The sequence below is a fragment of the Nesoenas mayeri genome, assembly GCF_963082525.1.
Source record: "Nesoenas mayeri genome assembly, chromosome: 8".
NCBI lineage: Eukaryota > Metazoa > Chordata > Aves > Columbiformes > Columbidae > Nesoenas > Nesoenas mayeri.
Window position 1 is genome coordinate 30,509,287 of NC_137554.1, and position 26,461 is coordinate 30,535,747.

General features: G+C 44.4%; 1 protein-coding gene across 1 annotated transcript in view; it reads right to left on the minus strand.

The window, feature by feature from the left end:
* Positions 1-26,461, minus strand: part of LAMC1 (laminin subunit gamma 1) — a gene marked incomplete at its 3' end in the record, with an annotated part of 63,634 nt that overhangs the window by 19,880 nt on the left and 17,293 nt on the right. Inside the window, exons 2-3 of the mRNA XM_080349013.1 lie at positions 3,033-3,337; positions 1,328-1,458 (exon numbers count right to left, since the gene is read on the minus strand). Coding sequence (XP_080205139.1) covers positions 1,328-1,458; positions 3,033-3,337 — 436 coding nt within the window. The remainder of the gene's footprint in view (positions 1-1,327; positions 1,459-3,032; positions 3,338-26,461) is intronic.

A 26,461-nucleotide genomic window follows, 5' to 3' on the forward strand; every position in this document is an offset into this window, starting at 1 on the left:
TCGAAGGCAGGTGATCGCAACAGAAGTGAGACCACAACTCCTGTTTTTCAGCCTGGAGAAGAAGAGGCTCCAGAGAGAACTTTTGAGGTCTTTCAGTACCTAAAGGGGGTTTACCAGAAAGATGGACAGAGACTTTTTACCAGTGCCTGTAGTGACAGGACAACAAGTAATTATTTTAAACTGAAAGAAGGCAGGTTTAGATTGGATATGAAGAAGAAATTGTTGCCTCTGAGGGTGGTGAGAGCCTGGCCCAGGTTGGCCAGAGAGGCAGTAGATGAACCATCCCTGGAGACATCCCAGGCCAGGCTGGACGGGGCTCTGAGCAACCTGATCTGGGTGAAGATGTCCCTGCTCATGGCAGGGGTGGCACCGGGGGAGCTGGGAAGGTCCCTTCAACCCAAACCATTCCCTGAGATAAACAAGTGTAGCAAGATCAAGGTAGGCATTTAGAAACGTGAGAACATTAACCAACTCCTTCACAATCTGTCACTAAAACAGAATATGCTGAGTAGGAGAAGCAAAGATTTTGTTAGCTTTAGGCCAGTATATTCTCTGCAGCTTCTCTCACCTCAGGAAAAGGCACAGCCATGTGCTTGTATCAGTAAAAATTAAATAGCACGAAGGTGACTAACACAGAAGCCCAGGGACCTACACAGACCAGTGGTGCAGCCAGTGCAAATCCCCATGTTGTCAAATCCTGGTCTCAGGACTGCTCCCTGCAGCCCAACACGCTGTACCAACAGCCCAACACACTGCACTGGCCTCAGCTCTGTTTATTAAAACATTTTATCACCAGCAAAATATTCAAGTATTCTACAATATGCTCTGGCAAAAAGAACGTACAACGAGGGTACTGTCCAGTGCATCAGATCTTCAGAGGAGATCGCTCCCAAAATACATGTGAAGCAGAGACGTTGAGATTTTCTACTTACTGTTATTCTAAGCCACAGATGTAGGCAGAAAACAATTAATAACACATTAAAAACCACACAAAGAACACAGTAGAAAATAGTTGTGTGGTTTTTTTTTCTTTTGTTTTACATTTTTGTCAGTCTTTTCACCCTCTGCCCTCCCACATCACTTGACATTTGAACTAATCAAGGAAAAAAGTAGACTTTATTTCTGTCTACCTGAAATTGTAGCCACATGAGATTATACACAGTATTTGCAAGCTTCATAAGATTCATTCTGCTGCATTTTTGGTTGAGGACAGTCAATAAAGACCAGAGCCTAATGGTACCATGTGAGTATAATCACAATTTTTAGAGCACTCTAGTAATCCTGACCAACAGCTTTAAATAAGTACAGAGGTTTATTGTCTACTCACCTACCACCCACAGCAAAATCAGAAATCGCATAGTAGTAAGACTTGAGAACTTTTGGGTCATTGAAAACTTCGTCTCCAAACGTGTTCAGACGATTGAGGGTCACTCTAATATCTGTGGCCGTCACCCATTCCTAGAGCAGAGAGAAATCCCATCAGATTAAACATCAAACATCCCCCTCAAGAGCGTATGAGCGCCAGGTCATTAGCAGGTGTATTTACAAAGTCATTCATCAGTCAGCAAGCTCCTTCGTCATCAATTTCCCCTCTGCACCGCCGAAGCACAAGAGGCCTTAAAACCCATCCTCTTGGTTCGGATGTGGTTTTGGACCCTGCTCCTCCCCAGGTACCTCTTCAGTGCCTCTTTGTCTCTTGGCTGCTCTCAGCTGGGCAGCAAAAAGCGCAGTGCAGGCAATTACACACGCTTACAAATTGTATGTATCTATCTGACAGCACGAATGGGAAAAGCTTTAGGGTACGCTCATTTGCGGACGTACATCAGACAAAAAGACACCGACGAACGAGGCTGGGGGAGGCTGAGGAAGAAAAACAGACAGGTAGCTCCAACTTAAAACATAAGAGCTTTCTATAATATTTACACAGCATCTTCACCACAGTACCCTACCCTCCTCCTGCAACAGCCAGCACATGCAGCCCGTCCCCAAATTTCACACCACCTTCAGCCACCGATTGTTGTTAGCACACCTTGGTTTTATTACAGCTTTTGCAAATGTCTTTTTCCTTCAAGCACCATAAAAAAAAAAGGAGAAAAACATCCTTGTATGTACAACTGCGTTGCACCCGCGTCACTGCTTAACCAGTACAGTAAGAAGATTTACTGAATTACAAACATTGACATAAACACATGGAAATGCTGCGCACGAAATATAAGTTTAATTCAGTTCTGAAAAGCAACGCCAGCGGTTTGTACATATTTATAGGAAACCGGTGGCCATGTCTCTATTCCTCAAATAGAGAAACTTACCAGAAAATTATATGCCCTGTCATTAATTCAAAATCTCTCTGTTCACCTTGACGAGTAGATCCTGTTCTCTGCAAGGGCCAGCTACACCAACAAGGTTCTTTTCCATTTCAGGGGACTAGAGAAGTCACCAAGCAGAATACACAAAGTGGCGAGTAAATTGGACAAACTGGTGCTCCCAGTATGCTCTTGACCAGTGCCCAAGCAGCACTGCAAATGCTAACAACAAGAAAAGCCCCAACTGAACGCCCTCACCAAGCTGCTTGTAAGAGAAAACAAATACTATGGACAAAATCAAGCTCGCCCACCCCAACACATGTAAGAGAACAGGTTAGGGTTCCCAATAACCCTTTATTTGTTTAGAAGAATCATGCATTTCTTAAATATTTGTGCTCAAAATATGCATGAAGACACCTCAAATATTCATTTGACTTAGGCTTTACATTCCTCTGTCCTTATATCTGAAACAACAGCAAAACACCCAGAGCTGCTTTCTAAGCAGGCAGAGATTCGCATCCACCCTCTAAAGACTTCCATGATGCCTAATGACAAATCATCCTCAATGTCACCGCTTTTGCTTTTTAGTACCATAAAGAAAGTTCACGTCTTCCTTCAAAAGCACCTCTTCGGATTGTACGTCCCAACTCACCTGTGCGAGGGCCTTTCAGTACAAATAGGGTCTGTAGTGCAGCCAGCTACCCTGCTGACTTAGTCCTGCTCACGTACCTGCAGCACGGGGCTGTTATCAAAGTTATAGGCGCTGGGACGTCCCTCCAGCGTTGAGAAGGCCACGTTGCCCCCGGTGAGAGGGGAGATGTCACTGAACTCATCCGTGCAGAGTGCCTGCTGCTCGTCCTCCCCAGTCCGAATAAAGCCACGGTTGACCTTGCGGTAGGTGCTCTCGCAGGAGCCACTGTAATACTGGTACGGTACCCACGGGCCGTCTTCCCTGGTGCGTTTGTAGATAGCAAAGCTCTCCGGCCGGCTGGTGTGGAACTTCAGACGCACATATGTAATGTCAAAGGCCTTTCCTGCGGATAAGAGAAGACGAACATGAGGAAAAACTCCAACTTAAAATGGGAAGAATGGACAGAGCTGCACAGCAACTCTCTCTTTGGAAGAAACATCTCCAGTACTGTCCAGCAGGATGTCCAGCAGCAACAGAAGTATCTCCTCCAGTCCTACATACTGTATCTCCCAGCAAAAAGGAGGTGAAGGAATCAAAGGCAGAAGTCAAGGGCAGGTTGAGTAGATAAATAAAAACACCTACAGACATCTGAGCAACCAAACACTTATCTCATAAGCTGTAATTCTTTTCAGCAGACACCACCAGCGGTGCCCTTACCCCTTACAAACTGGTGTAATGTATCTAAGGCCAGGTCCAAGCTAACCACACCATTTGGTAATACTTCTTCCAAATACACATATGGGAGAAACCGTATTAACCAGAGAGGTTAGAGTCACACCACAGAGCCTGTTCTGCACCTCTGCCTCTTCCCTAAATAGAAAACATCCCAATCTCCTTCTGCTACTTGTGAAGCCTTTCCTCCACCAGTGAGGATACCCTCTTCTACTCATTCCCCGGGGCAAGACAAAGCAAAGCTTAAGTTTTGCAGACCATATGATCAAAGTCTCCAAGACCCCCGAGAAACTCCAGTTTGGGGAAAAGCACCCCAGCAGGCTTCAGCCTCATTCCTCTGCCATACCCGTGGCCTGTTCCCAGGAGGAGATTCACAGCTGCACGTCAGCTGTGCTTGCTGCACCTCGGCAAGCAGGCTGGGTACAATCAGGACACCCCAGCGCACGTAGGGAACTTGCTAAAACAACGTGAGGCTTGTCCGGAACAAAACCTCGGGCGTTTAGTCCCTGCCACACTCTTTTACGCACCCGCCGCCTCCAAGACAAACACTACTCTGAGCAGAGGTTGCAGCCATCACTGGTCCCTTCGTCAAGCCAAAAAAAACCCTAATAGAACAGTTTCAACCAGTTGAGAAACAGGTTATTTCTGCCTAAGTCACATGGGTTTAACCTCAACTTGTAAAATTAATTAACTCCATCGTGTTAAATTTTAACATGAGGCTTTGCACCTGCTGAAGACAGGCTCTCTTCTCAAGTTAAAGAGGACCAGGCGGCACCAGGCAACAAGAACAGTGTGTGTCTCAGAGCACAAGTACAAAACCTGAGAGCAATGGGTCAGGTTCGAGTCAGAAATCACAGTTCCAGCTCCTGTGATACTCACTGGTTAGACCAGGACCAGTCTCCATTAGCTACATCGTACCCAAAGCCCTTTGTCCTTTCTGGCTGCTGGAAACACCAAAGTAGCAAGAGAAGCACAGCAGAGGGTCCAGAATTCAACATACCGGAAAAAACCCAGACACACAGCACCCAAAAAACTTACACCTACATGCTGCAAGGATAAAAAAAATAAGATCAATCCTGTGTTTAAAGGCAAAGAAATCTGCTGATACCCCAACGTACCAAAGAGTCTGCGTGTGACATGCAAGACAGCTGGGGCTTTGTACAGACACAAATCCCCCGATACTTCCCACAAAATCTCCTCTCCTATTTATATCACGTGTGAGGTTACAGATGAGCCAAGCACAAGACTGGAAAGCAGACATTCCTGATCTGTGGCTCTTGTGCGGTACTAGCTCCCTGGTAGTTTTGGGTCAAGTTATTTAATGTGATCCTCTTACATGCGGAAGACAAGTGAGAAGCCATCACACCACTAATGCCAAACTGCTTCCACAACAGCTAGAAACTCCAAAGGATCAACATTTAACACCGTAGTGCAGCTCAGTCTTAGCCTCCCCTCGCTGCCCAACACAGGAGATGATTAACCCTGTTTCCTTTTAGTTGGAAGTGGGTTTAATATAAATCTCAATGTGAGACAAGCAGCAGACATCAGGTGTATAAATCACTCCCCCACAGGTTTCCCATAGCTACATGGTCTCTTCTCAAAGATGCTCCAGAGGTGAAAGGCGTGAGCTCCAGGTGAACACACCTGAGATGAGCCCACAGGCCAGGCATGTATAAAGATCTTTGCCAATCCAAACCCAGAATATACTCCCCGGCTTTCCCAGTAAAGTCAGGGAGCTCCAGCAGCAAACGCCTCCTTGTTCTTCTGCAGGAAACCTCTAGTAGATGTGGCAACCTGCAGCTTGCCAGCCTGTCCGAGAACTTCACCAACACCATGGATGGGCAGCAACTAAAACCAGACCTACTATCACAGTGCTACTGCTGTCATCAGCTTGATGGGAAAGTTTTCTTTGAGCTTAGGTGCTAAAATAAAGCAGAATATGAGGCTGAGAGTCTGCCCTGGTGGGATTTCTTTGGGCAATTTTTATGACGACTGATAACAGTGAAGACAGCAGGCAAGGACAGCTGTTCCATGAGTCAAGGCGGGGGAAATTAAGAAAAAAAATAAGAGCCAACAGCACAAAGATCATTCAATTAAATTGTGTCAACTGAATTGTGGAGAACACTCTGCTAATTCAACTTGAGGAGGTTAGTCCTCTCCTACTAGTACTGCATTCCTCTAGCGTGAAGCAAAAAACCTTATGTTCAGGCTTCATCCAGATGATGTCGGGAAGGAAACGCTTCGAAAGAATCCTGGGAATGAAGGGGCCAGGCACGTGCTCTTACTCCACACACACGACTTTCTGCTCTAGCAGCAATGCCAGGTCACAGCCTGCGTGTCCCAAAAAATAATGAGTTCATTTTTTTTCCCTCTCCAGTATAACTGGATTACGGCCCCTGTTCCCTGACAACGTCTCCTACCGCTCCACGCAAAAATTCCAGCGCAGCTAAAGGCACCACACGTGCAAACAGCACTCGGGGTGGCACAAAAAAGCACCTTCCATAGAAACCCCTTGTGCTAGACGGAAAGGACCCTCCTTTTTCTCCATCGGTTTTATGCGGTGGGCCAAAGAAAACGCATTCAAAACCCTCCCGACCGAGCAACCCAGGTGAAAGCCATTTCTTTCAGCTGGCACTGTAACTACTTGAGAAATCCTGTTAATGGCATTAAAGAGGAATGCAGTTAATGCACACAGAGCGGCCCAATGCCAGCGCCCTATCAGCTTGCCGTGGGTAAATACTGCCGGAACAATGGAGTTTACCCAGGACCAGCTGACACAGTGTTGAAATGCGGTTTCCCCCTGTTCATACCGAATGTAAAAGCTGTGCTGAGCAGCCTGGCAGCTAGCAGGGCTCTCCACAGTCGCAGAGCCTTTTTCTAGCAAAAACAAGCCTACAAGTTCTTGTAGGGCTAAATAAACATGTACTGCTGTTATGCTGAGAAACAATAACAGCAATAACCAGGTGAAAGGCAGTTTTAACATTTAGTTTTCCAAATGAAACATTTATTTTCTCCTGTTTCTAGAAGCTGGTAATTATTTTGATCTCAGTTTGGCTTAGAAGTGCCTGGTAGTGTCAAGTATCAGATAAGATTTCTGTCTGCATACTGAGAAGCAGCAGATCTATTTTGCAGTAAGAACTCTGGATGTTCGTTACAAAAGTTCATTAGTAAAAAGAAGATGCACAGTAATTGGCAACCGCAAACTCAGCACCTCAGGAGCGCAACCTGACACGTCTTTAAAGCATCCAGAGCTCAAAATCACAAGCCACATGTTTTTAAACTGCATCTTTTCAGAGGCATGAAGCAAGAGACAAGGTGACAAAATAACCAGCCCCTTTTGATAATATGGGCTGATGTAGAAAGCCCCTAATATCTTCCTCTTAAGTAAGCAAGCATACGCCTTCAACATAGTATTGCAATTAGAGATTCAAACAGTGAACAAGTCTGGATGCCTGCAGAGGCAGCAGCAGCAGCATTGGAAATGTTCTGTGATGTTCAATGCAGGGAACACTTTGTGGGCCGATCTCAGGTGCCATCAGCAGGTAAAGCCCTTCTTCAGCAGGGTTATCGCCCAATTCTGTATCCCAAGGGCTATCAGGAAACACGCAACGCTGAAAACCATAAAGATAGACTGGAGAAACGTAAGCAAATGCTATTTAGATCTTTAGAAACTCCTCCCTTTTCCCCCCAAGTTAGGAATTTGTTCCTACACACAAAAGGCTTCCTTGTGTTCAGATCCCTCAGAATGGATGGATAATTTACATCAGGAAAAGGTCCCACCAGCTGGCACAGCCGACTACAAGCACTGAATTGTGAGCAGATGCCTGGATGAGATAAGCCCAGAGGACGCTCTCGCCTCCTTCATTATCGGTTCACCCACATCCCCTGCACGGTGGATGAAATCACACTGCCCCTTCTGCACCTTCTGCGGTCCCTTGGTGCATCCTCCCAGCACTGAGCTTTAAAATGCAGCCACAGAGTTTTGCTGCCCAGGAAAAAAAAAGAGGAAAATCCACCCGAGAAGGTTGTCCTGGGCAAAGGAACCAAGGCTTTGCAGATTTGTTTTCAACAAAATTCACTGAGCAGTAATGAAACGGTTAAAACTTCGCTCCGTTTCTCTTTTGGTTGGCTCCTGTTTCAAGGCAGCTTGCTTTCCACACAGGTACTTGTTGACAACCTATTTGTGTAAGTAAAAGTTAAAAGAATTGAAAACAAACCAGCAAAAAATACCAGCCTGCTCATTACTTTTTGGTTGGATTTCATTTCCATTTTGACAGAGAGCAAGCAAACTACTGCTGGCATTTCTTTCTGCTCTCGTCTGACCTGTTTCCTCATCATTCCCAGGAAACAAGGCCAGCTTTCCCAGTTTACTAGACTGGAATGTTCTCCATGCCACTCACCCTTACTCCAATCACAACTCTGCTCATCTTGAACCATCAAACCTCTCCAACACCAAGCGCAGTGCTGGACCAGCTATGAGCAGACAGACTCACTCCGCAGCTTCAAGACATGAACACTCCGCTTTGACAAATAAACTAAAGAGCTCCTGGCCATAGCAGGAGACAGCACCTTCCACTCTTACACTACGTGCACCTGCAAAGGGCAGCACAAACACTGGAACCTCACATGAATTCAAGGGATGGAAACACTGATGTCAGCAGACAGACACCGGCGAGTTCACGAGACCTTGCTCAAGGCTCATCACTGCTTCTTGAGTCAACCACTACTCCAAGCTCTCAGCTATTGCAGTGTTTTGTTCAGCCTCCCACTCTGGAAACCCTCCCGGAGGCTTCTTTCCTGGAGCACAGGGGCTGCAGGTGAGAGAGGAACATTTAAGGACAAAGAGTTAACCCACCTCGTGGAACAGGAAAGGATTTTCCAGCATGCAGATGGGCACCAGAGCAGGACAGTGTTTATAAGGAAGGGAGGAGAGCGAGAAACATCCTGAGCAACTTGCTCTTTTGGAATAAAAAAAGTTTGATTAAACAACAGTCCAACACCTGCAAAACACATAAGCGGTAAGTTATGTTGCTTGCATCACATGTGCATGGAAAAGCCAAACTTGTGAGAGAAAGCAAGAAATTATTGTAGTACTGGAGCAAACGTCTGCTACAACTACACCCTAGTTTTTCTGGGAATGTTTGTGGAGGAGGAGGAGAAGACGAGAACACTGGTATTGCACAAGCAAATGGAATCCAGGGTCTGAAAAGAAGAAGATGCAAGATTTTCACTTTCTGATGATTTTCACTGGGGAAATAACTCCACGTGGGAGCACAGACGAGCTCTCAAATGCTGAGTAGTGGCCCTTATGGGAACACAAACCGCCCAGGGCAGTGGTGGAGTAACCATCCCTAGAGGGGTTTAAAAGACATTTAGACAAGGTTCTTAGGGAGATGGGTTAGTCCTAGAGTTAGGTTATGGTTGGACTTGATGATCCTGAGGGCCTCTTCCAGCTGAAATGATTCTATTATTCTAATAATAAACCTCAGGTTTATTTCTCTGTCTTCATCTGAAGAGTCTAGAGAGTCAGGCATGTAAGTCATGAACAAGAAAGGTTCGCAACGTTTTAACGCAATGTCATCACAAACCCAAGATTTTTGCATGCAGAGCTCCACCAGAGACAGGGTTTTAAGAAAGCCCCACAGAGATATAAACACGTGTTGCTTTTTCTAAGACAGGGACAGAGGAAGGAAACGGGTTTGGGACACCGGGGGAATGAGCACAGCCCAGGGTGAACGGCAAACTCCCACCACCCCATTAGCTCATGCATTCTTCCGGCGCTCCCGAACAAAGGCACCATTGACTCCCGCGCGTGGGCGGCCCCGGACAGCAAAAGGCTGCCCAGTAAATGATTGCACGATAATCCAACATTGATAAGTCATCGAGGCTACTTGTTTTAGTCATATTTCCAAAGAGGGGGACTGCAGGGAGAAGGGGAAACTCATTTTCCCCTTCACAAGCTGAAGGCGGCCTCGTAAGAAACGCGTTTTTTCGTTTGATCGCTCCTAAGGCAGTGTGTAGAAGTCAGAAAATGTTGTCTAATAATTCAGTACAGCTTGCTGCCTTATTTGTACAGCTTTGATGCAAAGATGTTAAGTCCATTTCCCAAAAACAGCCAGCTGTGTTTATTCACCAGGGACTCAAAAGATCCCGCGCACAACACAAAAGTCCTATCTGCACAGGAAGCCTCAAAGTCCTTTTTCAGCACAAATGATTAAAAAAGGAGCTTGTTTTAAAAAGGCAGTTTACACTTGGCAAGCACAGCCAGATCACAGATGATCAAGGACACCACGGGCCACTTTGGGGAGGGCTCCATTTCATTCACATATCCAGACAGATACGGCTGGTTGGGATCCTCGGAGAGTTCATTGGCTTGTACCAGATTTCCAGAGGCTGGTCCATGACCCGCAGGTATACAACAGATATTTGGGTAAAACCAACTCAGTCCCCCAGATGAAGGAGCAGAGAAAAGCAGTGGGTTGCTCATCCCCACAAAGTGGGGCTTTATCCAAGGATAAAAAAAAGAATATACATATACATTTTTCTGAAAAATTTACTTATCTAGAGAAGACCAAAACCAAAAGACATATTTCGTGCTTTATTCCCAGCAGAACGCACAACAATTACCAAGTAACCATCATTTCATCACTGATAGTCTGTAACAACACCACCAACAGCAATTTCGGTAATAACCAAATAACCGCCATTTAAATGTGGCAATTTCCACCCATTCCAGCTTACTTAGGGACCTTGGTGTCCCAGCAATGTTAAGTTTTCCCAAGGGTTTTCCTCATGTTGGAGACAGAGTTATCATTCAGTAATCACCAAAGAACAGGACCATCACCACCGCAAACCCCAAACCATTAGAGATTCACCAAAAAGCTTTCAGTTGAATTGCATAATGCGATTTCTTGAGTAAGAAAGCAGCTCCAAAGGAATCACAACAACACAACAAATCTTGCCCATCTTCACGTCATTCCCATAGCATTCAACTTGAAGTAACAAAACAAAGAGCAAATCACTTTACGTTATAATTTCCCCTTGGATATTTTAAATTTACAATGGGAGGGAATATCTCCCTTGTTCAGCTCCAACTGTATATTTTCAGAGGTGAAGCTGTGGGGATGGAAGAGTGTCTGGAAAACACTAAAAATCACTTTCAAATTCCAAAGTAAAAGTTTGAAGAGCTAAACAAAAATGAAGTCACAGCTTCTTTAAATATGATATTTGGCCAACTGGCAAACACGTGACTTCTTTTAACAAGAAAGTAAATGTATTGGACTGCAAAGATATTTAAATATCGAATGATCTGGTGAGAATTACAAAACCGTTTCTTTAAAGGAGAACTAGATTTACTGACTTGTGACTAAGGAAAAAAAAACACAACTAAAAAGCGTGTTGCAAATGGGATAGTTAGTGCAGGAATGTTAACAAGTTTTCCTGAGGTCTGTTTTCCTTCTCCGTGCCCTCCCAGGCGCCTCACCCTCCAACAGCTCCATTTGCACACCCAAAGTCAAAGCACAGGCAGCACTCCGCTTTAGCAAGCTTGCTGTTGAGCCCAATTAAGAACAAATTAAGCAATATGACTAAATAGGAGCGCTCGGAGCAGCAGCGAGTTCAGCAGCTCCAGGAGCAAAAGGAGCTTCCAGAGTAGCTCCCACGCAGCCACGGAGAGTCCAGAAATGTTCCTGACACAAAACACTGGAATTCTCTGGAATTTGGATGGTTTAATCTCCCTCCCGCCCCTGCCCTTCCACCTCCCACTCACAGATTGATTTCTTCTTCTCCAGACACAGGCCGTAATTAACGCCGCAGCTATTTGGAAAGAATACTGTTGCTCTGAGCATCCATCACCTGGCCCCGGTGCAGACAAGACAGCTTTATTTTCTCAACTATTTAAGGAATTTTGCATTGTTCAGTAAATGTTTAGCAAAACTAATTTTTAGCATATCTGAAATGCAGTGTTTAAGTTGCACAGAGTTTGCAAGCCTCCCCATCTCCCACCAAGAAGTCTCCCCTGGTTGACTCCCACTATAGATTTTAAGTAGCAGTTTGTGTGGTTCGCACTATCTTTTAATGCATTTTCAGTCAATTACAGGCTTACGCACAAGCTACCGTTATTTATGAAACACAAATTACAGCAATATCCATATGGGCCATTTTCAACCACCCACACACAGCAGTTTTTCTTTCTCAGCCTATTAAGCCAGGGAAGGAATTGGGATAAACAGACTCAACAAAACCATTGCTGGAGTGAGGCCACTTCCAAAACAAGGCTTGCCACTGAGTTATGTTTCAAATATGTTTTTGGAAAGCCAGAAGCAAAGCTCTTCCAAGTTTTTCTTGAAGCAAAGAGAGGGAATTGCGCTCCAGTTCTCGACTCGCAAGCAACGCCGGTGCCTTCAATTCTGCCTGCGGAGAACAATCCACACAATCTGCAAATGCTCGTGGAAGCTGCAAAGGTGTGTTAAACACACAAAGGTGCATGCTCATGTCCATCTACATCTTCTGTTCGGAGACACACAGAGAACTATGAAATGCAGCGATTCATTCTAAAGAAAGAGCTTAGCAGAAAACTACACGTACTCAAGAAGGGAGCATGGCTTAGAGCAACTGGTTTCCCAACTCCACAAGGTTATTTTGTAAACACCACAAACAAAGAAAATTAAACTGGACGCTCCCTGCTGACCCTCTAAAGAGAACACTAATTCCAGGCTCCTCAATACTTGCAGATGCAAAATCTGAAGCCCTTAGTTTAATTCACAGACTGTAATTGAGGCAAACCTGCTTGACACCAGGCTCCAAAATACCTTAATTTATCCACACTGAACCACCAGTCGCCAAGGTGTCTTTAGATCAAAATTCCTAAAGGATGCCCATCCAGGAATGGAGAAAAGTTTGTAAAAGGAATAAAATAGATATGTGCACCAGCTTTCCTTACCATTTTGTATAAGAGGGAGATTTCCAGACTCTGACAGCATCACTTTGCTGCTCCTTCACAAAGGAAACATGTAAAAGCAGCTATTGACATATTAGTTAAAGGTGGACTGAACACCACCTGAGATACCGCTGAAATGCCAGAACATAAAACCAGTTTCCTACAAAGCATGTTTTCCTACAACAGCCCCAGCGGAAACAACAACAACAACAAGTTAACATGGTTAAAAGACCACAGGGATTTGTTGAGCTTATCTTGAAACAGGGGCCATACAGTGCCTGGTTCCCAATGGCAGGAATGCAACCGAACCCTCATAAATTCTGGGTGTGCAATTAATTCGCCCTGTTAGCGGCAAAGCAGCGAGGCAGCTGTTTTGTGAAGAACTGCCCAGAGGAAAAGAAGAAAAAAAAAAAAAGGCAAAGAAATACATTTTATTCCCAGATGGTCGGAGGTCATGGTGCTCAAGAACTCAGACCTACATTTATGTACAGAAAGCACGGATTAGGAACAGCTGCAGAAACACACGGACCAGACAATGCAACAGAAAAACCCACTCGCTGGACAAGACGTGGGTTCGCCAGCCCCTGGACCACTGCAGAGGATATTTCCAGCCAGGTCACTGCAGAAAAGGACGAGCCGCCTTCCAGCAAGTGTTTAAGAAACATCTTGCACATTAGACGACAAAACCCTCCTGTTCCCAAGCTCCATGTTGAGACTACGACTTGTTAGATCATCCTGCACACAGGTTCTTCAGCAGTGCAAGAAGAGCTCAAGATTTCCTTAGGTAACAGCACTGCCTAAAAGAGGGTGATTGCACAGAAAATTAGTTTAATCATTTGCACTGAATGCCAGGTGATGAGATTTTCTTTCAGGCTTGCTGCAACACTACAAAGCCTAAATAAACCTGACCAGAAGGTATTTTTCTCAAGAGAGAGGCTATTAAAAATTCCTTATCCAACTAGTACTGCTAAGGCAGTGAAATTCCTTTAAAAACGTTGAATATCTGATTGAGAAAGTGGTTTTTGAAGTTAGAAGATAACACTCATAGCTCAGTCAGTAACATAAACTACCACACATTAAAACTTGAAGTAATTTGTTGACCACAAAGTAGGGGCGAATATATTTCTTCCTCCCTCTGCTTTCAGGGTCTTTAGTATGTATACTGACTCTTTTGATAGTATTTTTGGGGAGAATGGAGAAGAAACAGACACTTAAACCTATCTGTAAAGTGGCTGCCTTGGTGAAGTCTCAAACAACACAGCACTCCCAAGACTTTGATTTCAATAAACCCTCATGTTTAGCAACAGGTTAAACCCAAACCAACCCACCTCTGGCTCCTTCAGTCTCCAGACACCTCAAAAGACCTGAAGGGTATCAGGTTCTTCAAACTACCATTACGTTACAGCAACAAAGGCTTGGCTCCGACAAAGGCTTGGACTTTCAAGACCCCACGGTATCCCCATGTCTCTCTGTTGCCCAGACAGGTACCTCATTCAGAGGTCAAGGGTGGCCAGCCACCACCACCCAGCCTCAAATGTTGATTTTCACTGACATGACCCGTTACCAAAGTGCCAAGGTGCCCGTGAAAGACCAAAATTTGGACGAAGTGTAGACAGCTCAAGGAAAACCAAAGCTACTTCATTCAGAAAACAGCATCATCTGAGCGCTAGGATTTCATATTTCACAGCAGGTGTGCAGCCCACCTTCACCAAAACGCCATAAAGCCCTTGAGCTCTGCTCAGCCTCATCCAGGATGAGATGTTTCTCTCCTCTGTCCTCTTAAAAACTGTCATCACTCCTTCCTGAACGAGGATCCAGCTAAAGCAATCAATACATTCATCACTTCAAGAAAGAATTGTGTAACTCAGCACAACAGAAATGGAGAAAAACCCAGAAGATACTGAATGGTACAAATTCTAGAGGCTTGCTTCCTTATGGCCTGGCCAGATAATTATTTTTAGGTCTACCATTTCCCAGTAAACTTCTTATATCAAATGAAGGCATTAGTCCTTATCTTTAAAGTAATTAATAGGTCCACTCATAAATAAACCCTAGTTTTTAACCCTCAAAAGCAGCACTCATCAGCCAGGTGGACAGCAGGTATCTTCTGGCACAAAGCACATCACACTGGGTCCATACTTCAAAGACATAACATTTAGAGAAAAAACATTTTGCTAGAGGACATTCAGCAGTCACATGAGCCTCTGAAAGGAGAAAATACATCAAATCCAGGATCTGCCCACGTTAAGGAAATGCTGCAAATGCGTTGGAGCAGTGGGGGAAGGATCTTCATTCACCAGGAACACAAGAAAACCAACACTGCCTTCTGCCTTCAGACCCACTCCAACTTTTCCTTATGGAACTTCACACCAAATTAAAAGTGAAAAGCCCCGTTTTGCAGTCGTTTTAGTTTGAAAATAAGCGATTCTAGAGATTAAAAGCTTACCAAGGACTTCATGGCTGGTCTTAAATGCAAGGCCTTTTGTTACCATGGAGCAGCAGATGGACACAAGACAAGCAGAAGGACAACCACCTGGATCTGCTTAGGCAAAGTGAGAGATGTGAAGCCACTTTCCCCAGAATGACACACAATTCCTGGTATTGGTAAAACAGGAGAGGTGAGACAGAAGGAGCTTTGTGAGCAGAGGAGTTAACAACATACAGTGTCCCATATGTGAGCATCTCGGTTGGGTTTTAGAAGTGAAATCTTGCATTGTCTGAACTCCTTGACAGGGATCCCTCCAGAGATGCATCTGATGGCAGAAGCGAGAAACTCTGAGAGGTGGAGACGTACGTTTGAAATCAGGTGCCCTCTTCAGTCGATCTTTTCCATAACAAGAACTGTCATTATTGTCAAGAGCTTCCTCCTTCTATCCATCCAAGCAGAAGGAGAGCAAAGGGTTCAGAAACTATGTGGGACAAGACAGGGCACAGACCGAATTCTTAGGTGAGTTTTGCTTTCACAGGACAATGCATTCCAACAAGAGAAACTTGCAAAAAGAAAATTAACAGCCCTTCCTTCCCGAGTCACTGCAAGAACTCCATGAGCCTCTCGGGACGCTGTCAGAAAAAAAATAAGGTTTAATGTACAAGATTAATGGAGTAATATCAGATGTAACAGGCTCTCTCTGGAGGGATGGTGACAAGCTTCATTTCTTCCAAGACTTGGAGAGCAGACTTAGTAAATGGTTCCATTACCAGCTTCTACTCTCAAGAACACTTGAAGTACTTCAAACGCGTGGACAAGTTGCACAAACGCTCAGGTTTCCTTTCACCAAGGTCTTATGATTCTATGTTTTGCTGTAGAATATTTACATCACTATGAAAATCTCATCTGAAAAGGCCTTTTTAAGAAAATACATTGTATTTCCTTTAAAGTCAGAAAAAGTAATTTTCAAGCTCATTCAACATTTCCACTATTGGCATGCTAACAGATACTTGCTGAATTTTCATAACACAAGGAAAAAAAAGCTCAATTACACACAGTATAGTTTAATTTCAAGTCTCCTTACACAAGCCACTGCAAAGAAAAACGCTGCTATAAAAACAATGTCAGCCCATGATTAGACACACCAGATTTCACACAGATGACAAGAAGAGAACCTTAAATCAATACCAGCAATAGCATAATCGCTTCCAGATCACTCCAGGACACTTCTGCAAGAAGTTATTTGAACTTTTTAATCTCTATTACTTTTTGCAAGGCTAGGGATAGCAGTGAAAAGTTAATTTTCAGTTGATGAAAAAACAGCAAGGTGCATTTCTTCTAACCAGCATATGAAGAAAGCCAGATCTGTGCTGCTGATCTCTGAAATGCAGTGATGACGATGGGAAAGGGTAAAATCCTGGACAAGAAGTCAATAGTGCTGACAGGGGGGAGGATTTTCCTGGAATACTCATTTTGCTGAGAATAAAGGGACCGGTTTTGCCTGTGCTTCCAAGTGCAGTATTACTCTGGTAAAATGCTGCTAGAGTAAGCGGAGTTTAATTTATCTAGAACCCCTAAGTACTGATGGTAAGTAAATGTGAGCAGAAATTAAAAAAATAACAATAAAAAAAAAGGAAAGAGTGTAGCTAAAAATGTGTACGTTCAAAGTAGTTTTTACTCAGGCAAAGATCACTGCTATGGAAATAGTCACTACACTGATCACATACCACTTCAATTTCCTCAAGTAGTGCTGAGTCGATCACCTAACCAGGTCTGGTTACTTCTTGTTTTAATTTATGTAGTAGAGAGACAGGGCAAGTCAGACAAATTGGCTTTTTAAGGGCATTTCAATCTCCCAGGAACACTAAGTACGCAAATTATTCACCGCTTCATTAACCAAGTGACCAGATAGTAATGGCCGCCAAATTCAAGCCACATTGCCTAACATGAGCATATCCTCCCCCAGATTGGCTGGTTGAAGAATAATCTATTTTCCCCCAGCCCATGGGAAAACAAAGCCAGGCTGTTCCCAGCCTTTTCATGGACATACCAATAAGCTTTGGAAATAAGATGAACTTCAGCGGGTAAAGCTGCAAGCACGAAGATGCAGAAGAAGAAAAGCATTGTGCTGTCGAGTTGCAGCCATATATTACATTACCATTAGGAAAATATCTTCTTTTTTGTGATCAATTCTTTTCAAGATTCAACTCCCTCCAAATACAGAGCTCTCAAATATTTCAAGGTCCCTCTGACACAAGGATTTTTACAGCTGAAAAAGGCGGATTTACATATTTACTAAGCAAAGTTCCCCTAAATATTTGTGTCTCTATAGCAAACTAGCTGTGCCAAGTCTATTTGTATACAGGATAGTCTCCACATGGTGTTTAAATGAGCACTAATCCAAAAGAAATTTTAGATTTAAAAATAACATTAAGTCCTGGTTGTGAGACCTTCATGTTTATACCCCAAGCCTGGGTGGACGCTCAGGACCAGCACGCACAACATTTACAGTTCTCCCTTTTCCCCCTTTAAAAGCAGCTAATTCACCCAGTTCCACTTCCAAGTCTAACAATGAAACGCTACAACAACTCTCCGGATAATCTCTCAATCTCAATACCCACCATTAACTGCAAATCTTAAGAGTGTATTCAAACAAAACATCATTCAGGGAAAAATAAGAGAACCACCTTCAAATCTATGCAAAAGAAAATGATGAACTAGTGAAAGCTTAGTAACAAACCTGTAAGCAAAGAGCTGGATTATGCTCGACCTAATATATTTCTTTGTCTACACAGGAAAGAAAAGAAAAAGAAAAAAGAATTCAATATCTCCCAGCTAAAGTCAAGGTATTAAAAGACTTTAAAGAACCCTCTTTCTTCAGTGATTCTGCTATGTGTGTCAGCAGCAGCACTGATATTACCCTCGTGCTTCAATTCCAATGCAAAATTAAGTTTCGAGTTTGTTTTCCAAAATGAGACACCAGCACAGCCTTACAATATGTGCTCAAGAATTCTTCCCCCATTCCCTCCCAGGCTGCACAACTACAAACATCTTCAGCAGCAGCATTAGTCTCGATAACTGCTCAAATACTCAAAAAACAGAGAAAAGTGTTAATACTTGTACTATATCTGAAGTCTTCTGGCACTACTGGAGGTGACAATCTCACACCGATACCCGCGCAGCTTTGGGGATGGGGGGTTAGGGTTTGTTTTTGTTACATGCGAGTGTTTATCCTTCTGAAAACTGCTCAGATAAACCATCACTGTTGCTCAAGACAGTCACCATTCTCTCTCTGCCAAAGCAAAAGCAATAAGAAAGGAAGAAGAAATTAATAAAACTCAGGTCTGGGGTGAAGTGGAAAAGGGGGAGCACGTAGTGTCCGGCACCCAGCCGAGCGTGCGACAACAACTGCCAGATCCACTCGCACCAGATCCGCTGCATCTGCTCCCTTTTGATCAATCAGGGTCTGGACAGCTCAACCGAGCACAAACTGTACTAATATTTTTGTTTTTCCTCCTGCTGACCCCTTAAAAACTCGCAGCTGCGGCGGGAAGCCTCTCAGCACTGAAGCCCCACTGGGCCACAAGCTGCAGAACAACACGTATAGTGAATCCAGCTCCTCTGTCCCCACATGTGGGACACCCACACCAAAGAGCGCCAAACCCACGTCTGAACCGTCCCGCCGAGCCCTGAAGTCCAGAGCTTCCCACGCCAGCACCCAGGACCCATCCTGGCTGCAGGGGACAGCAGCTCGCAGGGTAAATGTCAGTCACAGTCTGCAATAAATAAATCACCTGTGCTTCAAAAGAGCCTGTTCAGCGATTAAATGAAACAGAGGATATGTCCCATCCCTTCCCTGCCCACAAGAAGCATCTGCTGCTTCTCTTTGCCTCCTGCTCCGGCTTGCAGGTCCTCACCAAACGTGCAGGAGCTGCGGCAGTTTTGGGCTGTGGAGCAAGGGAAAGAAAATGCCCAGTGCAGTAAAATAAAGTACAATCTGGGATTGCAGGTCGCTGAGAGATGTGGCAGGATGGCCGAGAGAAATTTCTGCCCTTGCCCTTGATGATTAATGTCCAACTCATTTGATGGAAGAGGGTTTGTATGGGGTAGAGGAGTTGACCTTTCACACTCCACCTCCAACAAAACCCATAAATGGAAGACTTTTAAAATTTATTTGAGCACTTAATATTTAAAATTTATTAGGATATTATCCAGTATTAAATTAAAGCATTGTGCTGCTGGCTTAATAGTTAGCATTCTTCAGTGTTTTAGAATACTTTGCCCCTTTTAGTAAGTATTGAGACTGCCACTCACCCCACCCCAGTTTGAGAAAATGGTATGGAGGACGGGTTTTGAGCCTGGATACTCAAACAAAAGCCAAAACCAAACAAAAATGATCCAACGAGCTTTAACTGTTATTCAGCGTAAAGTCACAAATCACGTACAGCATAAATTCACGCTGAATTAGATTATCTTGCACCAGGTGCTCCTGCTAAATTCTGCTAGAGCCCAGTAGCCTCAGCAGTGGGGCTGTGGCAATCCCCAGCTTCACTATTGTATTCCCCAAATTACTCTGCAACGGTATTGTCCACACTACAGCAAAGATGCCATTTCCTACACTGATTTTTTCACCTCAAGTCTTTCCAGGTCTAAAATTTTTCCTCCCCTTCTGCAGCTCCGTGAAGTTCAATCCATGCTGTCAACCCCCTAATTTATCCAACAACGTCTTAAATTCAACTGCCAGCTCCAAGCAGCAGAGAGGTCTCAAGAGTCACAGAGTTCACAGAGGTTTGCGGAGCAGTCACAGCGATAACGATGTAGCAGCCGCTGGACATTTCTGTTCTCCTTTGGCTACACCTTCCATTACTAAAACAAGAGCCAAGAGGCAATTAATCCCACTCGCTAGTGGAGGCGCACCCGATAACAATAAGTGTTTCTCCCAGGGTTAATTCAGAGCTCATCAATATAAACACACAGCTCAAACGTTTCCCCTTTATTGTGCAACACTACACACATCCCTGGGGGATTTCATCTGCCAAGACGCTGCTGAATAACCTGATCTTGCTGCAGCCTTTTGAAATTCCTCAGAAACCAGGTAACCGACTTCATTAGCACCAAGTTTAGCGGCTGTGTCATCTGAAAATATTAGCTCTTCACTTTTTAAAAGAGATTAAAAACCACAGATGCCAACAGAGCTTCTTGAGCAATCCTTTTTCTAACCTCTGATGAAAAGTGACTGCGCTTGTTTTTTCCCTCCTCACCGCAAGCAAACCTTGAAGTCTAAAGCCTTTCCAAGCCTACACCATGCTCCAGCAAGCGCTCTCATTTTTAATTGCAGGAATGCATCTTAGACAGCTACTTTTTAATCTTTTATTTCACTGAAAAGGGGCAGGTTGAGTTTACAGGAGCATCACTGCACTGATGTGTCCTATACCCCACTCTCAGTTCAATGTGGCCACGAGCCTCTTCCCTCCCTCTCCCAGAAAACCCACCAAGCATCAAAATACCCTCTTGGCTGCCAATGAGAAATATGAACAGGTTTGGGGTTTTTTTAGTTTTCCTTGCATTTTAAAAGACCTCTGAAATAACAACTTCAGAGCTTGAATATTAATAGTAGCGCAGCCACCTCACAGCTAAGCTCCCACATTAATACCTTGCGCTCACTTTGAGGTGACACTGTGGTTTTCACAGTTGTCCTGGGATGGGCAACTCCATCCAAACCTCGTTAAACTCACTAGAAGAAACAGAGTGTCCTCCCTTGGTAGCATTGGTATTTGGCAGAATTTACTACCCAAAGCTCAGCAACGAAGAGCACAAAATGGCTTTCACATCACTTGCTCTGCCAGAGTCAAACTTCCAACTAGATGGTGATCAAAATGACCCAACACCATGCCTGGCCCAACACTTTCAGTGGAGAGTGGCAAAAAGCCACTTCACTGATGACATCAACCCTTTGTGAGTTCATCAACACCAGCTACAAACAAAAATATCAGTAAAAACAGGGATGCTGGCCTGGAAAGGGAGACTGGCACAAAGTAAGCCTCCCAAGGATGGAAAAGGCAGAAGAAACCATGACCAGGGCTCATTCCCACCCTGACACAACAGCTCATTCTGTTCCAAGCTCTCAACATGAGCTTTAAGCCTCCCAGCCCAGCTGAAAAAGCTGGGGTGACCCTGCCCTGGGTCACAAAGGCTCAGGGTGCTGCTCCAGAAGAGGGAACGCCAGCAAAGATAAGCAGCAACTGGTACTTAAGCTCCTTCTTCCACTTCTCCTCCTCTGCCCAGAGGCTGAAACCAAGCTCTGTAAACCACTGCTCCCAGACATGCACATCAAGCATATGTTTAGACGTATTTACACATTCTGTTTACAGAAGTCTCTGGAATTAATAAGATAAATCATTTTGTCTGTCCGCAGGGGGTGGAGGTAGTAGAGAAAACACTGTAAATTCAGAAATAAGCAGCATCTGTTCCTCCTGACTGCCACTGCCCACCCTTTGAATGGACAAAAATGGGCCCACACGAGCAGCTCCCCGATTCCCAGCCCCAAATACACCTCATTTGTGAGCCCAAGATGTCACAGTCTCTGTGCAACCCTTGGACATGCTGACGACTGTCCCTTGCTGGTGGGATTTCAGCTTTCTGTGTGGCCCAAACTGATGCAGAACTACAGGTACTGTGTGGTAAACACTTACCCCTATAATAAAAAATCATCCATGGAAACCTCAGCTGTGTGTCAGATCCATTCTTGATTTTCAGTGTGTTGGCATCCTGAACTATAGAAGATTAAAACAAATCTAGCAGTATCACAGTATGTTTGGGATTGGAAGGGACCTCAAAAGATCATCTAGTCCAATCCCCCTGCTGGAGCAGGAACGCCTGGCTGAGGTCGCACAGGAACATGTCCAGGCGGGTCTTGAATGTCTGCAGAGAAGGAGACTCCACAACCTCCCTGGGCAGCCTGTTCCAGTGTCTGTCACCCTCACTGAGAAGAAGTTTCTTCTCAAATTTAAGTGGAACCTCTTGTGTACCAGCTTGATCCCATTACCCCTTGTCCTATCATTGTTTGCCACCGAGAAGAGCCTGGCTCCATTCTCATGGCACATCTTCGTTGCCCTACGCTGGACCCTCTCCAGCAGTTCCCTGTCTTCAGATCTTGACTATAACCAGAAACTGCAGCTATTAGGTCAGGAGGGAACACGACGGAAAAAAGGACGTGCCAATTTATATAAAAATCCACAGGCATCCAGTGCCTACATGCAACCCCTCCCAGCCTCCTTTTCTTGAGATGCATTTCTACTACAACTTCTGCTTTACAAAATAATAGCAAACCCCAAATTTAGAGAATAGCTTGCTACCAACATTAGTAAAAACCAGCCCAGGGAAGATGTGGAGGGGAGAGGGCTTTGCAATTGTCTGAAGGGGAAATGTCACTTGAGGGTTTTACCCAAACCACCTCCTTTTACTTTCCACCATTTTAAAACTTCAAAGCCCTGAAGAAAGACACAGAAGTAAGGCTCTTCAAGTCCTTTCCAAGCTCCTGTAGAGGACGCAATAGCTGTTCCATCACACCAACCCACAAGAGGCTAACTCTTTATATCCTTAACACTCATTGTGTGGAACTAGTCTGGCACATTCGCCTCTACCACACATCAGAATCAGTCCCTTTCTCTAGGGCATAAATGCCACTGGCACCTTTCAGATTTGAGTTTTAATAACCCACTTTGGAGAACAGGACAATTCACACCTTCCAGTCACTGCTACAGTTACTGCAATGGAGGTCTGCAGAGCACCCAGAGTGGGATACTTGTCAGTTCTTAAAGTGGCTTTGTAATCTCATCTATCAGGTTTTGCTTTCTGAAAGAAAGTACAAAGGTCTGCAGAGAATATAAAATAACAAGTGTGTACGTAGAGAAGCACCAAGTCCACAGACCCTGCAAGCACGTCCCACCACAAGGAAGAGCATGGGCAACAAGATATCCCTTGATCCTGTCCAGCACCCTCTTTGTACGACCATGGAGATGTTCCCAAGTTGCCAGATACAGAAAATGAGTGAGCTAGCAAAAACCTCACTGATTCAGCCTCTCCTTTTCCTTCTTTCAAGTCAGTGTTTTTGCTTAAGGCAGTATCTCCATGTTAAATGGATGTAACCACCCAAACCAGTGTTTTCTGAGAAGCTACCTTATATGTGATGCTTAACAACCAGGGGCTCAGCAGTCCACTTTGCGATCACTACCTGAAAAGTCGAGATTGTCATAAAACACCGAATCATTTTAGTTGGAAAAGACCTTTAAGATCGAGTCCAACTGTTAACCACACACTGCCAACTCCACCTCCAACCCACATCCTTGAGAATCTCAACTGCATCTTTTAAACTCCTCCAGGGACGGTGACTCCACCACTGCCCCGGGCAGCCTGTTCCAATGCCCGACAGCCCTTTCCAGGAAGAAATTGTTCAAAATATCTAATGTAAACCTCCTCTGGCACTTCATAGTATGCGCAGGGGTCCAAAAGGGCTGAGAAGCACGCAGAGAGCTTTCCTCATTTGGGCTGTTTCCCTTCATAGCACAGATTTGTTCAAGTCTGATTATTTTTACACAAATTATCTGAAATGCACAGGTGGAACCAGATGCTGCAGTTCTCTGCACTGGCTCGTGGTCCCTCCGCTAAGCTCTGCTCTGCAAAGCCAGACCTGTACCCACAGAAAGGCTGAGCCTGGCAAATGCAACCTTGGGCCTCACAGGGACCCGGCACGAGGCCCTTCTGCAAACAGCATCGCGTTTTCTGCAGGGAAGTTACTAAATCAGACATACACACACCGCACCCCTGCAGCAGCAGCAGCAAAGGAACTCAGCAAAGAGCCTATTTAAACGCTTTATTAGCAGAGCCAAAGGGAAGACGGTTCTGTTTCATAGCAACCTCCAAGGTTTTGCAGTTTGTTTCTGTTCTTTTTCTTGGGACAGAAACAAAGCGTCCCTGACATTTTTCAGGAACAAAACCGTCAGGAGTTTTCAAAGCTGGAGATCACCACCTTGTCTGTAGGACACTGGCTGACGCCCCTCCAGGGGCATCACCCCCCGGGTAGGCTGGGGAGACACACAAAAATACACCACGCTCAAGGAAAATAATTCGGTATCTTGCCTACCAGTTCACTTTGGATCAAGAGCTTGAAACCCTATCTCCGCAATGCAAGCCTGTGTTTAAAGAAAAAAAATAAAAAAGAAAATATTATCAAGCTGCAGCTTCCATTCCTACAGCTTTAAAGCCAGAAGCGTTCCTGGTGACATTATTGCTTTAAAGGCAGAATGTTTGTTTTGGCAAAACTTAATTTAGCTGAGAGTACTCTGCTCTTCTCAAGAGGTTAGGAAGGAAGCATCCAGCTGAGAGCCCCCAGCTCCCTGGAAGAAGTTTGCTTTTGGAGCAAACAGCGCTGCAAATGATGCCGCATGCACCACTTTTGAAGGAATAGAGAAGTCTTGAAGCCCAAAACCCAAATGCAGAGCAACCCATAGCAACAGAAATATTTTTATTTTATATTTTTTTTTTTTCAAAAGGCTCACACACACACACACACACACACACAAGAACATGTCCAGGTTTCAGGTGAGAGCAAAAAGGAGCAGGGTGCTATGGAGCTGCATGAAGGGACAACGCCAGGAATTGCCAGGAACAAGAACTAAATACCCTTTCTTGTTCTTTGGTTTGTCTTTTTTAATGGGCTGCTGCTCCATGGCACAGGAGGAGAGGTTTCCCTTCAATCCTTCAAAACCCATGTGAATGTTTTCAAAAACAGGAGGCAAATCACATGGAGGGGGACAGGTGAGAACCCTGCAGCTGAGTGCAAGAGCACCGTCTGGTAAGGAGCAGGACAAATACTGATAGCCAGGCTGACTAAACAGAAAAGCCCCAGAAACAATAGGATCAGCCAGGTTCCTTTTTGGGGCCTTACCACCAGTTGTTTCCCCTGTGCCTTTGGAGAGAAGCTTTCATGAAAGGCATGAAGATTAGCTTGGTTTTTCCTCCTGCTTCTGCAAGAGAAGCCACATCATTTGACACGGGAGTCAAGGTCCAGGCACAAGCAGTCAGGTGAAGATCACTAATCTCCAGCTATGCCTTTTTTTGCTTAAATAAAAAGTTTGACTAGGTATAACACAATAGGAAAATTTATATATATATATATATAAAAGAGTATGTTTTGGTTTTTTTTTTAAATGCAAAATAGTTATATGCAAAAATCTGTGAAGAAGCACAGAAAACCCCCAGGTCTCTTTCACAGATTTTCATCACTTTCTACAATTTCACGCCCTGCACAGTTGTGCCTCTATTGCACATGAAAAGCAAAGAACAACTGTGTGGAGATTCCCAAGCTGGTACGAAGCTGCGGGCAGTGCCGAAATACGGGGGTTTGGCACAAAAACCATGAGAAACCACAAAGAGGAAAAGAGCCTCGCGCAGCAGAGGCAAGACAAACATGACACTGAAAATCAAAAGTAGCTGTGACAGCTCAATGACTTTGAGTCTTGATTTCTTCCATGGCAGTGGAGGAGGATACAAAAGCAGCGGAAGCATAAGAATAAAGAATAAAACTACGAACCTAAGCTTTCTGTACCAACCAGACAAGAAGGTTCCCAGGGAAAAAGCAAGCTGCCAGCTATATTGCCCAATTTAGCACAGAAGTATTGTGACCTATGACAGCGAATATTTCATAACTTACAACCACAAGGATAAATAGAAACTTAAAAAAAGAGACTCATAGAAGCGCGCTACTCATCTGAACTCCAAAAAAGCCTCAGAGCACAACAGCATTTTCTCACCCCCAAAAAACAATTTAAAGTCTCCAGTGCTTTTTAACAGAAGTCAAAAATGACCCCTGTTCTTCAAGTAAAAACCTCCAGAAATATTAAAATAACTTCTGAAAGTGGAAAGTAAATGTATACACTCTGAACGCAATTTACCTTGTGAAGTCGGGGAGGGGTGTTCCCCGCCACACACCTACCACATCCAAAAAAGTTTTGCACAGTCAGAATAAAAGCACAATCAGTAAGTGACATGATGTAACACAAGTTATTTTCATGAAGGTTTTTCTTTTTACATGCACTTTTTAGCACCTCTTTATGTTAGTACAACCATCTGTTGCACAAGTCGACCAGCATCCTCTCCTGTGAACTGATTTTGGGATCATTCCAAGTCTGGGTGAGGAAGCACCGTTTAATTGCTCCTTATCAAAATACACATTCCCCGGTTGGGCTGGGGCCTTGAAGATTAGATGATCCCACTGAATCAGAGGGAATCCTAATCACGTGAGGAGGGAAAAATAAAACCTGTGCAGCATAAAGGGAGAAAGAAGGGATTAATCCCTACATTGCAAAAACCTGAACTTCAGCAAAACCCTCCCTTATTCCTACCATTCTGGGAAAGCCAATTTAAAAAAA